Source organism: Tachyglossus aculeatus, chromosome X1 (assembly GCF_015852505.1).
Source record: "Tachyglossus aculeatus isolate mTacAcu1 chromosome X1, mTacAcu1.pri, whole genome shotgun sequence".
Taxonomy (NCBI): domain Eukaryota; kingdom Metazoa; phylum Chordata; class Mammalia; order Monotremata; family Tachyglossidae; genus Tachyglossus; species Tachyglossus aculeatus.
The window spans coordinates 16528708-16543631 of NC_052101.1; the positions used below are offsets into that span (position 1 = coordinate 16528708).

Sequence of the window (14924 nt, forward strand, 5' to 3'; positions counted from 1 at the left end):
TGTTCTTCTAAGCTGAGGGTGGGAAGATAAGCACTCAAGACGCAAGAACATTTGGGTTTTTTGGCCCCGGAGAATTCTGAGATGCTTTTCATTTGGGGAGGAGGAGAGAAGAGCCCATGGTGATGAGCTGCAGTCACCTCATGATAGCTCTGATGACTTCCAGCTGACTTACAATGTCTCCGGTTAGGAAATGCTGTCCAAGTTGGCACAGACATGCGCAGAAGCAGCTAGGCCTAGTGAAAACTGTGGGCCATGGAGTCAGAGGACCTGAGTTCTAAGCCCTGCCACTTGTCAGCTGTGTGACCTTGGGCAAGTCACTCAATATCTCTGTGCCTCAGGTACCTCATCTGTAAAATGGGGATTAAATCCTCCTCCCTCCAATTTAGTCTGTGAGCCCCATGTGGGACAGAGACTCTGTCCAACCCGATCATCTTGTATTTACCCCAGCACTTAGAAGGGTGCTTGTTCGTCACATAGAAAGCTCTTAACAATATCATTAAAAAAAGAAAATTCAAGGAGAAAGCAGGCTGTCTGTAGAGGAGGCGTGGCGAGGTCCAGGTCCCTGGAGCTTGCAGGAATTCTGGGTCTGCTGTAGGGAAGATGACTAATGCTAAAGATGGAATACATCCCCACTGCAAACCCTGAGCTGATTCTGCAGCCCACCTGCTCCTGGCTTGCTGTTAAGTCAGTGAGAGAAAATCAGGGCCGTGACTCTGCATAATTAGAAAAAGACTAACACTATTGCCTCTCCTTAGGGAGAACTCCTGGAAGAAGAGAGGATTGGCCATAATTCCCCTCAAGTTTTCAATAGGTAAAAGCACGGTACATCTGAACCAGGTAATTGTCTTCTCCTTTGCTAGATGTGCTCATAGGGATGGGGACTCTACCTGTGCTGTTGAAAGCCATCAGCCAACATGTCTTTATTTCAGGTCCCCAGAGTGACTAGCATTGTGCTAAACTCTCGGGATACAGGAAGACACAATCCTTCTCCATGAGTTTTCAGTTGACTGAGGGAGTCAGGAGAGACCCATTCAACTGATATAATTAATAGAGATGGTGATTACTAGAAACTAGATTGAAAAATGGGAAGGATAAATCAGAAACTGCTTCCTGGAGGAGGTTTCTGATAAATCAGGATTTAAGAGAAGCAGCTTCATGAGAAGCAGCATGGCTCAGTGGAAAGAGCACAGGCTTTGAAGTCAGAGGTCATGGGGTCAAATCCCAACTCTGCCAATTGTCAGCTGTGTGACTTTGGGCAAATCACTTCACTTCTCTGGGCCTCAGTTACCTCATCTGTAAAATGGGGATTAAGACTGTGAGCTCCCCATGGGACAACCTGATCACCTTGTAACCTCCCCAGCGCTTAGAACAGTGCTTTGCACATAGTAAGCACTTAATAAATGTCAGTATTATTATTACTGTTATTAAGAGGGGAAAGAGGAGGCTAAGCAAATAGGAATAAGAAGGTTGTTCTCTGTCTAAGAACCAGCTGGGAAGTAGTCTTGTCTGCAGGCTGGCAGGCAACAGATTGGGCAGGAATGGAGAAGGTTGCAAGGGTAGGACCACCAAGGGGGGTTGACTGCAGTCTGAAACTTCAGCCTGCAGCAAGAGATATGAATTCTAATGTCTGTGGTCAATGGATAAAATGTAACTCTGTTATATGGTACTCTCCCAAGCAGTTTGTACACAGCCCACTGTTGGGTAGGGACTGTCTCTATATGTTGCCAATTTGTACTTCCCAAGCGCTTAGTACAGTGCTCTGCACATAGTAAGCACTCAATAAATACGATTGATTGATTACTGTGCACACACTAAGCACTTGATGAATATGATTGATGGTCCATGGGAATCTGCTGTTTGAGAGTAGCTGAGTGGTTTCAATTAGCTGATTGGCACTGGCTGAATCTTTCCTCTTCCGGGCTGGGTTTGAGTCTGAACAGGGGATTTTGAGTTGGCTCTGCTCCATTCAGTCGTCAGCCTGGGGCCCATCTGAAACAGTCCTGCTCTGGACTTGGGATGATGAATGCTGCCCTCCTCCAACCTCTCCCTGCAGGCCGGGGCCCTGGTTCACGTGTACACGGATGGCTCTGTACTGCTCACCCATGGGGGGATTGAGATAGGTCAAGGACTGCACACCAAGGTGATCCAGGTAAGCAGCCTGGGCATTTCTGTCATACTTTCCTCACGCTTGGCAGGCTTCTCAGTCTACAGCCTTGGCTGCAAGGACCATACTTTGACCATAATGGAGAGTCTCCTTAACATAGTAATAGTAATAATAATAATGATGATGATGGTATTTGTTAAGCGCTTACTATGTGCCAAGCATTGTTCTAAACACCGGGAGAAATGGAAAGTAATAAGCAATCACAGTCTGAATCCCTATTTTACAGATGAGGTGACTGAGGCACAGAGAAGTTGTGACTTCCCCAAAGTCACCCAGCTGACAAGTGGCTCCATTACCTGTCTGCTGTGTGACCTTGGGCAAGTCGCTTCACTTGTCTCCTGGCTCAGTGGAAAGAGCCCGGGCTTTGGAGTCAGAGGTCTTGGGTTCAAATTCCGACTCCGCCAATTGTCAGCTGTGTGACTTTGGGCAAGTCACTTCACTTCTCTGTGCCTCAGATCCTTCATCTGTAAAATGGGGATTGACTGTGAGCCCCACGTGGGCCAACCTGGTCACCTTGTATTCCCCCCAGCATTTAGAACAGTGCTTTGCACATAGTAAGCGCTTAACAAATACCATCATTATTATTATTATTATTCTCTGAGCCTCGGTCCCCTCACCTGTAAAATGGGAACTAAGACTGTGAGCCCCATGTAGGACAACCTGATCACCTTATATCCCCCCCAGCACTTAGAACAGCGCTTCACACAGAGTAAGCACTTAACAAATGCTATCATTATTATTATTATTAAATGGCAGAGTTGGGATTAGAACCCATGACCCCTGTCTCCCAAAACGGTGCTCTTTCCACTAAGCCACACTGCTTCTCATCCATGTCACACCCTGGCAGTCAGATGAATGAGTGTTCAGAGCCAGAGGATTAAGGCTCCGTCCCACTGAACAATCTCTGCAAAGTTATTCCCGGGTGGTTCCTGTGACCTGCAGTGCCCCCAACCCCAGTCCCACGTGGATGGAAACAATCCGCCGGGATTCCACCCTCGGTCCCAACCTAAAAAGGAAGGCTCTAGGAACCAGGTCACCAACCCCATGATGGGGAGATGGGGAGACATTCAGCCCCGACTGAAGGGGCTGGAGGCCGAAGGAAGGGGCGTGGTGGGGTGGGATGGGGAGGGTTGAAAGCAAGGCAGGGACAGACTCCAGGGAGGCACCCTGGAATTTCACAACTGCCAAGACATCTGGGAGCTTCCTGTACTGCAGATAGCCAGCAGAGTCCTGGGAATCCCGATGTCCAAAATCTACACCAGCGAGACGAGCAGCAACAAAGTGCCCAACCCTTGCTCAACATCCGCCTCCACCAGCACGGACCTTTACGGGATGGCCGTCCAGGTATGGACACGGTTGAGATGCCCTGCTTTCTACGTGGCTCACAGTGACAGGGAAGGAAGTAACGTGAGTTTCCCAGGATGCTCGGCCTGGCCCATGTGTTGAAGTCTGCCATGTGGGGAACCTCATGCATTCAGGGCTCATCATGTGCTTCCTCCCCATGGGAGAGATGGAGAATGGGGGGGGAACAGAGTTGGAGGACCTTTCAAGGGAGGGAAGACAAGGTGTGTAACGAAGGCAACAGAAGCTGCTGCTACCGGGACCTCAGAACCAGCAAATGGGAACCCAGGGTTCTCCTGGTCTTTCACTAGCCAGCCTGGTGTGCATGGGCTGAAACGAAAGTTCATAGGCTCCCTTCACATAGAGAAGGATTACTGAGGTTGACCTTTGCCACTGACTATCCCAACCACGTTTCTCCACCCTGTGTGCTTCCCAACCTTCACATTTGCCTCACTCGGGTGCCCCCTGAGTGCCTGGCAGGTGCCAGTGTGAAACCCAGCTAACTCCAAGCTGCAGCTCTGCACCCCTGGACTGAGCCCGGGTAGTCCTGGAAGGTCCTGGAGTTTTTCCAAAGTCAGAGAGTTGCAGATCTGGGCTGCCCAGAGGCCGGCCCCCAGAATATCCCCATGGCCCTGGCTGTGGTACACCTAGCTTCCTGCTGCCTCTCTAGGGTCCCCTAGTAAATTCCAGTCCCCCCAGGAGAGTTGGTACATCTGGATAGGCTGGTGGTGAGGGTTCTCCTCACAGGGTCCCTTCTAGGGAAGCGAGGGGTTTTCGGGGTTGGTGAGCTGCAATTCTGACAACTGCTTCTCCTGTGATCTCAAATTCTATATCGCTTCTGGTTTTGGCCATGTCATGTTGGCTCTCTGGAGCCACTGAGCCCAGCTCCAGACCCCCTTCCCACTGCCATGATGCCCCTCCCCCCTAAGCAGAGGCCTGGAAAGCAGGGGTACCTGAAATGGTGGCTGCAATTCCCTGAAGGGTGTGGCCGGGGCTGCTGATGAAAGGTTCTGTCAGCTGGACAGTGTTGATGGAGTAAGCACTGTTCTTATTGTCTTCAGCTGATGGTCTGAGCTCTGTCATTGCACAAAATTAATCATTAAGGTGAGGAGTGTGCGTGTATGTGTGTTTTTTACAGGCAGCGTGTAAAACTCTTCTGGAAAGGCTGCAGCCATTCAAAGACCAAAACCCCAATGGTTCCTGGGAGGACTGGGTGAGTGTCTGGGATTCGTGCTCGGGCTGGCCCTGAACGGGGGTGATGAGTTCAGAAGTCCAAACAAGCAGACCAACAGCTTGTGAACTTGTGAACGGGGTCCTTCAAACCTCACCATCCCTAGCGCCCAGCCATTCTTCTTGGGTTTTGTGACAGGGAGGCAGCGAGAGGCTGAGGCTCTGGAGCCCTGGCCAAGAAGTCGGGGCAGACTCTGGTTCCGTGACATCTAGTGGGTTGGTTTCCCAATGAATGTAGCCAGCCAGACTGGACCATACAGCCCCTCCAGGTTGTTCTTCATTCATTCAATCATATTGGGCACTTGCTGTGTGCCAAGCACTGCACCAAGCGCTTGGGAGAGTACAACAACCAACAGACACGTTCCCTGCTCACTACAAGGTCACAGCCTAGAGGGGGAGAGAGACGTTGATATACAGAAATAAATTGCAGATATATACTTATGTGCTGTGGATATGGGAGGGAGGATGAATGAAGGGAGCAAGTCAGGGCGACGCAGAGGAGAGGAGGGCTTAGTTAGGGAAGGCTTCTTGAAGGAGATGGGCCTTCAATAAAGCTTTGAAGTAGGGGAGAGCAATTATTTGATAGGAGGAGGGAAGGCATTCCAGGCCAGAGGTAGGATGTGGGCGAAAGGTCAGCGGCAAGATAGACAAGATTGAGGTACGATGAGAAGATTAGCATTAGAGGAATGAAGTGTGCGGGCTGGATTGTGGTAGGAGACTAGCGAGGTGATGTAGGAGGGGGCAAGGTGATTGAGTGATTAAAAGCCAGTGGTGAGGAGTTTTTGTTTGATCTAATCTGAATCATTGCCTACACTGCCTGCATTCACTGGGCTGTTTCTCTATTCTTCATTTTTCTCGACACAAGAGACCAAAGGAAGGACGAGGCCGAATGCTGGTCCTGCAGTAGTGAAGGACCAGTTTCTCTGTTTGTGCCTTCTTTTTGCATCAAGAGCAAACTCTGTCTCCCTCCTCCCACCACTATTGCAGTCCCGGGCAGGTCCTCCCGTGAATGGCCAGTGTGCATATTTTCCGTACTTTTTCGAGCCAGTGTTCTCCACCTTCACATCAAAGTCACAACCAGCACTGGAGCCCAACCGATGCAACAGGGCTGGGGCAGATCTCCCATGGCCAGGGGAAGAGACCTAGGCCATCTTTCATTCATTCATTCAATTGTATTTATTGAGTGTGCTTACTGTGTGCAGAGCACTGTAATAAGCGCTTGGGAAGTACAAGTTGGCAACATATAGAGATGGTCCCTACCCAACAGCGGGCACACAGTCTAGAAGGGGGAGACAGACAGCAAAACATATTAATAAAATAGAATAGTAAATATGTACAATTAAAATAGAGTAATAAATCTGTGCAAACATATATACAGGTACTGTGGGGAGGGGAAAGAGGTAGGGTGGAGGGATAGGGGAAAGAGTAAGGAGGGGGTTCAGTGTGGGAAGGCCTCCTGGAGGAGGTGAGCTCTCAGTAGGGCCTTGAAGGGAGGAGGAGAGCTAGCTTGGCGGATGTGCGGAGGGAGGGCATTCCGGGCCAGGGGGAGGATGTGGGCTGGGGGTTGACGGCGGGACAGGCGAGAACGAGGCACAGTGAGGAGGTTAGCGGCGGAAGAGGAGCGGAGGGTGCGGGCTGGGCTGGAGAAGGAAAGAAGGGAGGTGAGGTAGGAGGGGGAGAGATGATGGACAGCCTTGAAGCTGAGAGTGAGGAGTTTTTGCCTGACGTGTAGGTTGATTGGTAGCCACTGGAGATTTTTGAGGAGGGGAGTAACATGCCCAGAGCGTTTCTGCACGAAGATGATCCAGGCAGCAGCGTGTGAAGTATAGATTGAAGTGGGGAGAGACAGGAGGGTGGAAGATCAGAGAGGAGGCTGATGCAGTAATCTTCTTTACCTTACCCAGTCTAAACATCCAACGTCTCCTGACTCAGGCTGGGTTCAACTATACAGTCTCTGGCCCCGGAGCTCATTTTCTATGTTTAATAAATAATAATGATGGCATTTGTTAAGCACTTACTATGTGCAAAGCACTGTTCTAAGTGCTGGGGTAGATACAAGGTGATCAGGTTGCCCCACAGGGGGCTCAGAGTCTTCATCCCCATTTTACAGATGAGGGAACTGAGGCTCAGAGAAGTGAAGTGACTCGCCCAAAGTCGCACAGCTGACAATTAGCAGAGCTGGGATTAGAACCCAAGACCTCTGACTCCTAAGCCTGGGCTCTTTCCAGTGAGCCACGCTGCTTCTCTGCATGTAGTTTAGCATGTAGTAATAATAATAATAATAGTAATGATAATAGTAATTGTGGTATTTGTTAAGTGCCTACTATACACCAAGCAGTGTTCTAAATGCTGGGGTAGATACAAAGTGCCTGTCCCACTCGGGGCTCACAGTCTTAATGCCCATTTTTTAGATGAGGTAACTGAGGCACAGAGAAGTTAAATGACTTTAATGAGAAGCAGCATGGACTATGAGAAGCAGTGTGGCCTAGTGGAAAGAGCACGGGCTTGGGAATCAGAAGTCATGGGTTCTAATTCTGCCTCTGCCACTTGTCAACTGTGTAAGTTTGGGCAAGTCACTTCAATCAATCAGTCGTATTTATTGAGCACTTACTGTGTGCAGAGCACTGTACTAAGCGCTTGGGAAGTACAAGTTGTCAACGTATAGAGACGGTCCCTACCCAACAGTGGGCTCACAGTCTAGGGCCTCAGTTACCTCATCTATAAAATGGGGATTAAGACTGTGAGCCCCACCATGGGGACTACCTGACAACCTTGTATCTATTGCAGCGCTTAGAACAGTGCTTGGCACATAGTAGGTGCTTCACAAATACCATCATTATTATTATTATTATTATTAAATGACTTGCCCAAGGTCACACAGCAGACATGTGGTGAAGTTGGGATTAGAACCCATTTCCACTGATGTCCAGGCCTGTGCTTTTTCCACTAGGACACGCTGCTTCTCATATACAAGTACTGAGCTGAGCCTCACTTCTAGACAGTAAGGAGGATCCCAAAGGATATTTTAGAAAATGACTGAACACTGAGGTCTGAGCTGCATGCGCTGCATTCCCCAGAACTGGTTCTTGGGCAGCTAATGGATGGTCTCCTGGGATTTAGACCACGTGCCAGATTTAGGAGGTCTCCCCAGTTTCCTGTAAGCCCTTGCCCCCAAATTTCAAAACCTGCATCTGTGGACCCAAACTCAGACCCCTTCTCAGAATCGTTTTTCTCTCACTCAGGTGACAGCAGCTTATTTGGCACCAGTGAGTTTATCAGCAACAGGATTCTACAGGTGAGTGGTGTGGACTGAAGCCAGTCCCTCATCATTAGGCCCAGAGCCTAATGATTTTAGCCGGAGCTGAAGAAGCTTCACCAGCTTTTTGAATGACAAGTGATTTGTTTTTAAATTTATGGCATTTGTTAAGCACTTACTATGTGCTAGGATCTGTACTAAGTGCTAGGTAGATACAAAGTTGGACACTGTCCAAGTCCCACATGGGGTTCACTTTCTTTATCCCCATTTTACAGATGAGGTAACTGAGATGCAGAGAATAATAATAATAATGATGACATTTATTAAGTGCTTAATATGTGCAAAGCACTGTTCTAAGTGCTGGGGAGGTTACAAGGTGATCAGGTGGTCCCACGGGGGGCTCACAGTCTTCATCCCCATTTTACAGATGAGGTAACTGAAGCCCAGAGAAGTGAAGTGACTTGCCCAAAGTCACACAGCTGACAATTGGCGGAGCTGGGATTTGAACCCATGACCTCTGACTTCAAAGCCCGGGCTTTTTCCACTGAGCCACGCTACTTCTCGTGCCCGAGGTCACCACAGCAGACAAGTGGCAGAGTGGGGATTAGAACCTGGGTCCTTCTGACTCCCAAGTCTGCCCTCTATCCATTAGGCACTCTGCTTCTCAGTGGTCTTTTATCCCATTTTCCTTCTATTTCCCAACAATAAGCTAGTATTTCTGAACCTCAGGTGGCTTCTTCCCTCCCATCAGCGTGGCTTAGTGTGCCGAAACTGAGGCAGAAAGAATTTGCCCAAATCTTCCATATTGAAACTGGTGAGGATATCTGTATGATGGTGGAACATCGATTAACAAGTGGCCCAAGCCCTGTCTCTCAGGAGAGCACAGTACAGCCGCTTCCAAGGATTCCCAAGATTGTGGGTTCTAGTTGCAGTTTGGGCATTGACTCTGTGAGATTTTGTGTAAATCCTTTAATTTCTCTGTAAATTTCCTGAATAGGAGCTCTAGGCTATTAGATGCTGTTCAATGTGATAATAACTAAAGCAGATTGCAAAAGCCTAGTTTGCAGTTTTGAAGGGTTCATTCATTGTCATATTTATTGAGCGCTTACTGTGGGCAGAGCACTGTATTAAGCCCTTGGGAAGTACAAGTTGGCAACATAAAGAGACGGTCCCTACCCAACAGTGGGCTCACAGTCTAGAAGTTAGACTGTGATGACACAGTTAGATTAGATTAAACTAGATTAGGGTTAGAGCGTGGCTCAGTGGAAAGAGCACAGTTTTGGAGTCAAGAGGTCATGGGTTCAAATTCCGGCTCTGCCACTTGTCAGCTGGGTGACTTTGGGCAAGTCACTTAACTTCTCTGGGCCTCAGTTCCCTCATCTGTAAAATGGGGATGAAGACTGTGAGCCCCACGTGGGACAACCTGATTACCTTGTATCTACCCCAGCGCTTAGAACAGTGCTTTGCACATAGTAAGCGCTTAACAAATACCAACATTATTATTATTATTATTATTATTATTATTATTATTATTATTATTATTATTTCCTAACTTCTTTCTTTGGTTAACTTGTCATTTAGACTTTCCTGTCGAGTCCAGTAAATGAAATCTTCCTCCCATTGTCTTGTCTGATGTCCTGCTTCTGCTGCAGTCTCCCAAGCACTTAGCACAGAGCTTTGCACTACTTTATCAATCAATCATGGCATAGTGGATAGTCCCCTGGCCTGGGAATCAATCAGTGAATCATAGTTATTGAGCGCTTACTTTGTGCAGAGCACTGTACTAAGCACTGATCAGAAGGTCCTGGGTTCTACTCCCGGCTCCACCACTTTCCTGCTGTGTGACCTTAGGCAAGTCATTTCGCTTCTTTGGGCCTCAGTTACCTCATCTGTAAAATGAGGAATAACTCTGTGAGCCCTAGGTGAGACAAGGACTATTTCCAACCCGATTTGCTTGTATCCACCCTAGCGCTTTGTATGGTGCCTGGCGCATAGTAAGTGCTCAACAAGTACCATAATTATTACAGCGCTTAGAATGGTGCTTAACAAATACCATCATTAAGAGCTTAGTATAGTGCTCTGCACACAGAAAGTGCTCAATAAATATGATTGAATGAATGAATTTATTCTTAATGGTATTAAGTGTTACTCTTGTGCTGGGCACTATACTAAACACTGAGGCAAATACAAGCTAATTAGGTTGGACACAGTCCGTGTCCTATGGGGTCTCACAATCAATCCCTATTTTACAGATGAGATAACTGAGGCGTGGACAAGTTAAGTGTCTTGCCTAGGGTCACACAGCAGATATGTGGTGGAGCTGGGATTAGGACCCATGTCTTCTGACGTTTAGGCCCGTGCTCTTTCCACTAGGCCACACTGCTTCTCATAGGTCATGAAGAGTCAGAATTAGAACCCAGGTCCGTTTGATTCCCAGGTCCGTGTTCTATCCCCTAGGCCACACTACTCCTCTTTATAGAGCACCTACTGCGTGAAGAGCATTGTGCTAAGCACTTGGGAGAGTGCAGTACAACAGAGTTGGCAGGCACATTCCCTCCCCACAACAAACTTACAGTCCAGAGGGGGAGACAGGCATTAATATAAATCATTTAATCAACTTGGGATCTCAAGGTTTTAGAGACACGACCATTAGTTCTTTTTGCTCATCATTGTAAAATCTCACGATATCCTTTCTCTTTGCTCAGTTTCCCTAACCTGGGCTATAATTTTGAGACCAACTCGGGAAATCGCTTCTTTTACTTCTGCTTTGGGGTGGCGTGTTCTGAGGTGGAGATTGACTGCTTGACAGGTGACTACCAGGTAAGAGCAGAAAGTCCAAGTTTCAACATAACTGGCCATGTTGGATAGAAGGCAATACTTGTGTGCTGGATGGCTCATTAATCTCACTAATCAATCAGTGGTATTTATTGAGTACTTTGTGCAGAACATTGCTTATCCTCCATGATTTACCAGGTGCTCACTCAATTGTATCTATTGAGTGCTTACTGTGTGCAAAGCACTGTACTAAGCGCTTGGGAGAGTAGATGATTGTGACCATACAGAGTATAGTCTGCCCCATTTGAAGGCACCTGATTCTTTTTTGTGAATTTGGAATTGTATTATGGGGAAACTTATCAAAGACAATGAATTGTCTTTTTAAATGGCATGGCATTTACTCTGTGCCAGGCTAAGTGCTGGCGTAGATACAAGCTAATCAGCTTGGGCACAGTCCATGTCCCATATGGAGCTCACAGTCTTAATCTTCTTTTCATAGATGAGATAATTGAGGCACAGAGAAGTGTCTTGCCCAAGGTCACACAGAGCTGGAATTAGAACCCATATCCTTCTAAGTCCCGGGCCCATGCTTTATTCACTAGGCCACACTGATTCTCACAAGTCTGTCACCATTCTTGGCATTAAAGTGTTCTACCTTTCCCGTGCTTTGCAGAACATTCGCACAGACATTGTCATGGATGTTGGCACCAGTCTGAATCCCGCAATAGATATTGGCCAGGTAAGGCATGTCAGGAATCAGGGCTGGAGCATCAGTATCCCTGACTGTGACCGGAGGACTGAAGTTCAAAGTCTTATGGCAACCCAGCTGGATCAGGGTGTCACTTTCATTCATTCATTGATTCATTCAATCATATTTATTGAGTGCTTACTGTGTGCAGAGCACTGGACTAAGCGCTTGGGAAGTCCAAGTTGGCAGCATATAGAGACGGTCCCTACCCAACAGCGGGCTCACAGTCTAGAAGGGGGAGACAGACAACAAAACAAAACATATTAACAAAATAAAATAAATAGAATAAATATGTACAAGTAAAATAGAGTAATAAATATGTACAAACATATACACATATACAGGTGCTGTGGGGAGGGGAAGGAGGTAAGGCTGGGGAGGAGGGGGAGAGGAAGGAGGGGGCTCAGTCTGGGAAGGCCTCCTGGAGAAGGTGAGCTCTCAGTAGTCATGTGACACTCTGTGGTCCTGTAGGTGGAGGGAGCATTTGTCCAGGGCCTTGGGCTCTTTACCCTGGAGGAGCTGCTTTACTCCCCCGAGGGCAGCCTGCTGACCCGAGGACTCAGTTCCTACAAAATCCCTGCTTGTGGCGACATCCCCACCAATTTCCACGTGACTCTGCTCCGGGACTGCCCCAGCCAGAAAGGCATCTACGCATCCAAGGTACAGATGTGGGCCTGCATATCTGGGGCAGTGAACAGCCATCAGGAGGGCAGCGATGTTGATGGAGGGGGTGTTCCTCTTGAGGTGTATCATGGAGCCCCTCCAGCCATGTGGTTGATCCCTGAAAACTCCATAGAGAGCTCAAAAAACGGCTTCAGGAGAACAGGCTCTGAGTAGAGGTGTGGCAGAGTTTCCAGGTGACCTCACACAGAACCGTTGGAGCATCCTCAGTGATTCATCCTGCTTGTTTCTCCTCGTAGTTTAGATTCCAAGAGGACCGTTTGCCCTGTCAGGCTGAATCTGAAGGGTTAGGCCACCAGACCAGGGCACCCTCCTTCTAAGTTGGAATGTGAAAGACAAAGCCTTTTTGGCAGCCAGTTCCATGAGCACCCCTTTTGGAGTCACTGAAGGAATGGGAGATTGAGTCTCAGAAGTTCTCAAGTCCTGGAGGATTCTGTTTTCTCTTTTGGCTGTGTGTGATTTAGGCTAGGCATTGTAGTAAGTAGTGTAATGTCTGTATCTGGCCCTGCTCTTGATTCACTGATGCTGGATTTGGTAGATTTGGCCTCCATTTCTCTGTTCGTACAATGGGCATGCTATCTCTTTCCCAGCAAGTATGCTGACAATGGAGCAAGTCAGGTAGCTACAGTGCTCTGGAGTGAGCTTAGAAAGGGACCTAAGACTTCCAGGTGCTGCTCTGCTGAGGCCTATATTCAGGAAGGGCATTTGTGGGGTGGGTTTGTGAATTCACAGTGACCACAACCTCATTTCCCATCTCTGCTGTTTGTCTGTCCAGGCTGTCGGGGAGCCGCCCCTCTTCCTCGCCTCCTCAATCTTCTTCGCCATCAAGGACGCCATAGGTGCAGCCCGAGCCCAGCGATCAAAGAGCCAACTGGACCCGCTTTTCCAGCTGGACAGCCCGGCCACCCCGGAGAGGATCCGCAACGCCTGTGTGGACAGGTTCACTAAGCTGGTACGGCCAAGTTAGAGTCACTGCAGGGTGGAAGGAACGTAGTCCCTAAGGCTGATCTTGGTGGGTTCTTGGGATGTGAAAAGTGTGTGTGTGTGTGTGTGTGTGTGTGTGTGTGTGTGTGTGTGTGTAGCTGGATGGCTTCTGCTTTCATCGGGATCTGTTTTCCCAGATCTAAAGCCAAAGCATTCCTATGACTTAAATTCTCCCCACCCTCCTCTCTCTGGATCTAACTCCCAAGGAGCCATCTTGTTCTTTTTAAATAATAATGATGACATTTATTAAGCACTTACTATGTGCAAAGCACTGTTCAAAGTGCTGGGGAGGTTACAAGGCAATCAGGTTGTCCCATGGGGGGGTTCACAGTCTTAATCCCCATTTTACAGATGAGGTAACAGGCACAGAGAAGGTAAGTGACTTGCCCAAAGTCACACAGCAGACAGTTGGTGGAGATGGGATTTGAACTCATGACCTTTGACTCCAAAGCCCATGCTCTTTCCACTGAGCCACGTTCCTTCTCTGCTTCTTTAAATCCAGGGACTGGATGAAGAGCGACGGGCCTGATTTTGTTCATTGCCACCCTAGATCATTGCTCTATCTCTGTGTTAGGCTAGAAGTTCCTGGCGGTCACCCATTCTGTTTTCCCTTTGTAGTGTGGTACTGAGGTGCCGGCAAACGTTAAGCCATGGTGTAAGAGAGTATGAAGAGAAAGTCCTGTGAAGAATCATGCTGAGCTGAGATTTCTTCTGGGAGTCCCCGACCCAAGCTTCTGCCCTCAAAGGACCACCCCTGTGATTGACATGTCACATTCTCTGTTTGAGGGAGTTATATGTGTGGGAAGATTTAATCCAGTAATAAGAGGGCCTACAATTATAAGCAAATTAAGAACTTTTACCAATGATCTACATAGGGAATTTCCATTATTTTAATGAAAAATGAATGCCCGTTACCAAATTCCATTGTTTAAATTCAGAAAGACAGTCCCAAAGGTAACTATGATGCCAAGTGTAACTTGTCTCAGGAACCTCTACCCTAACGTTCAACACCGGACAGCTGATATATCTTACGGTTAGTCTCTATTCTTATTCTTCGAAGTGAGGTAAAGTTAACATTAGTTCTAGCGATGGAGAGGACCGTCTGCTATGGGTCTTGCATAGGCGTGAGGGCGACTACAAACCTGGGTCTGATACCTTCCTTTAATTTGTCCTCTCTCCAGCCAGACTGGTGTGTGCATGGCGGGGTGCCTGCGGTGAGGTACTCCAGTGCTGCGGCTTTGAGGAGGAAGAGCAGGTTCACACTCTTAACCCAGTGCAGTATTCTCAGACTCTGGGTTGGGGGGCGGGGGTCCCTGGGCTGTTTCTGAGCATGGTATCAGTTGCATAGATGAATGCTGTGCTATTAGCCAGGCTTGTGTCTCTTTGCTTCCCTCTAGACTGAAGGCTCCTCGTGGGCAGGGAACGTATCTACCAATCCTGTTGTACTCACCCCATGTGCTTACTATAGTGCTTTTTACACTGTTTATAAGTGCTCAGTAAAAACCTTTGATTGAGGCATAGAGAATTGAGGCACTGGGGAGCAGCGTGGCCTCATGGAAATAACACAGTCTGGGAGTCAGAGGACCTGGGTTCTAATCCTGAATCTGAGGCTTGCCTGCTATGTAATCTTGGATAATAATAATAATGATGGCGTTTGTTAAGTGCCTGTGTGCAAAGCACTGTTCTAAGCACTGGGGAGGTTACAGGGTGATCAGGTTGCCCCACGGGGAGCTCACAGTCTTCAT

At 48.0% G+C, this 14924-nt stretch overlaps 1 protein-coding gene across 1 annotated transcript in view; it reads left to right on the top strand.

The window, feature by feature from the left end:
* The window catches only part of LOC119919574 (xanthine dehydrogenase/oxidase-like), a 52942-nt gene extending 38904 nt beyond the window's left edge, over positions 1-14038 (top strand). Inside the window, exons 28-37 of the mRNA XM_038740113.1 lie at positions 756-837; positions 2054-2149; positions 3380-3508; positions 4644-4718; positions 7978-8030; positions 10697-10811; positions 11440-11505; positions 11986-12174; positions 12971-13147; positions 13798-14038. Of these exons, the coding sequence (XP_038596041.1) occupies positions 756-837; positions 2054-2149; positions 3380-3508; positions 4644-4718; positions 7978-8030; positions 10697-10811; positions 11440-11505; positions 11986-12174; positions 12971-13147; positions 13798-13848 (1033 nt within the window). The 3' untranslated portion in view covers positions 13849-14038. The remainder of the gene's footprint in view (positions 1-755; positions 838-2053; positions 2150-3379; positions 3509-4643; positions 4719-7977; positions 8031-10696; positions 10812-11439; positions 11506-11985; positions 12175-12970; positions 13148-13797) is intronic.
* The last annotated feature ends 886 nt before the right edge of the window (positions 14039-14924 follow it).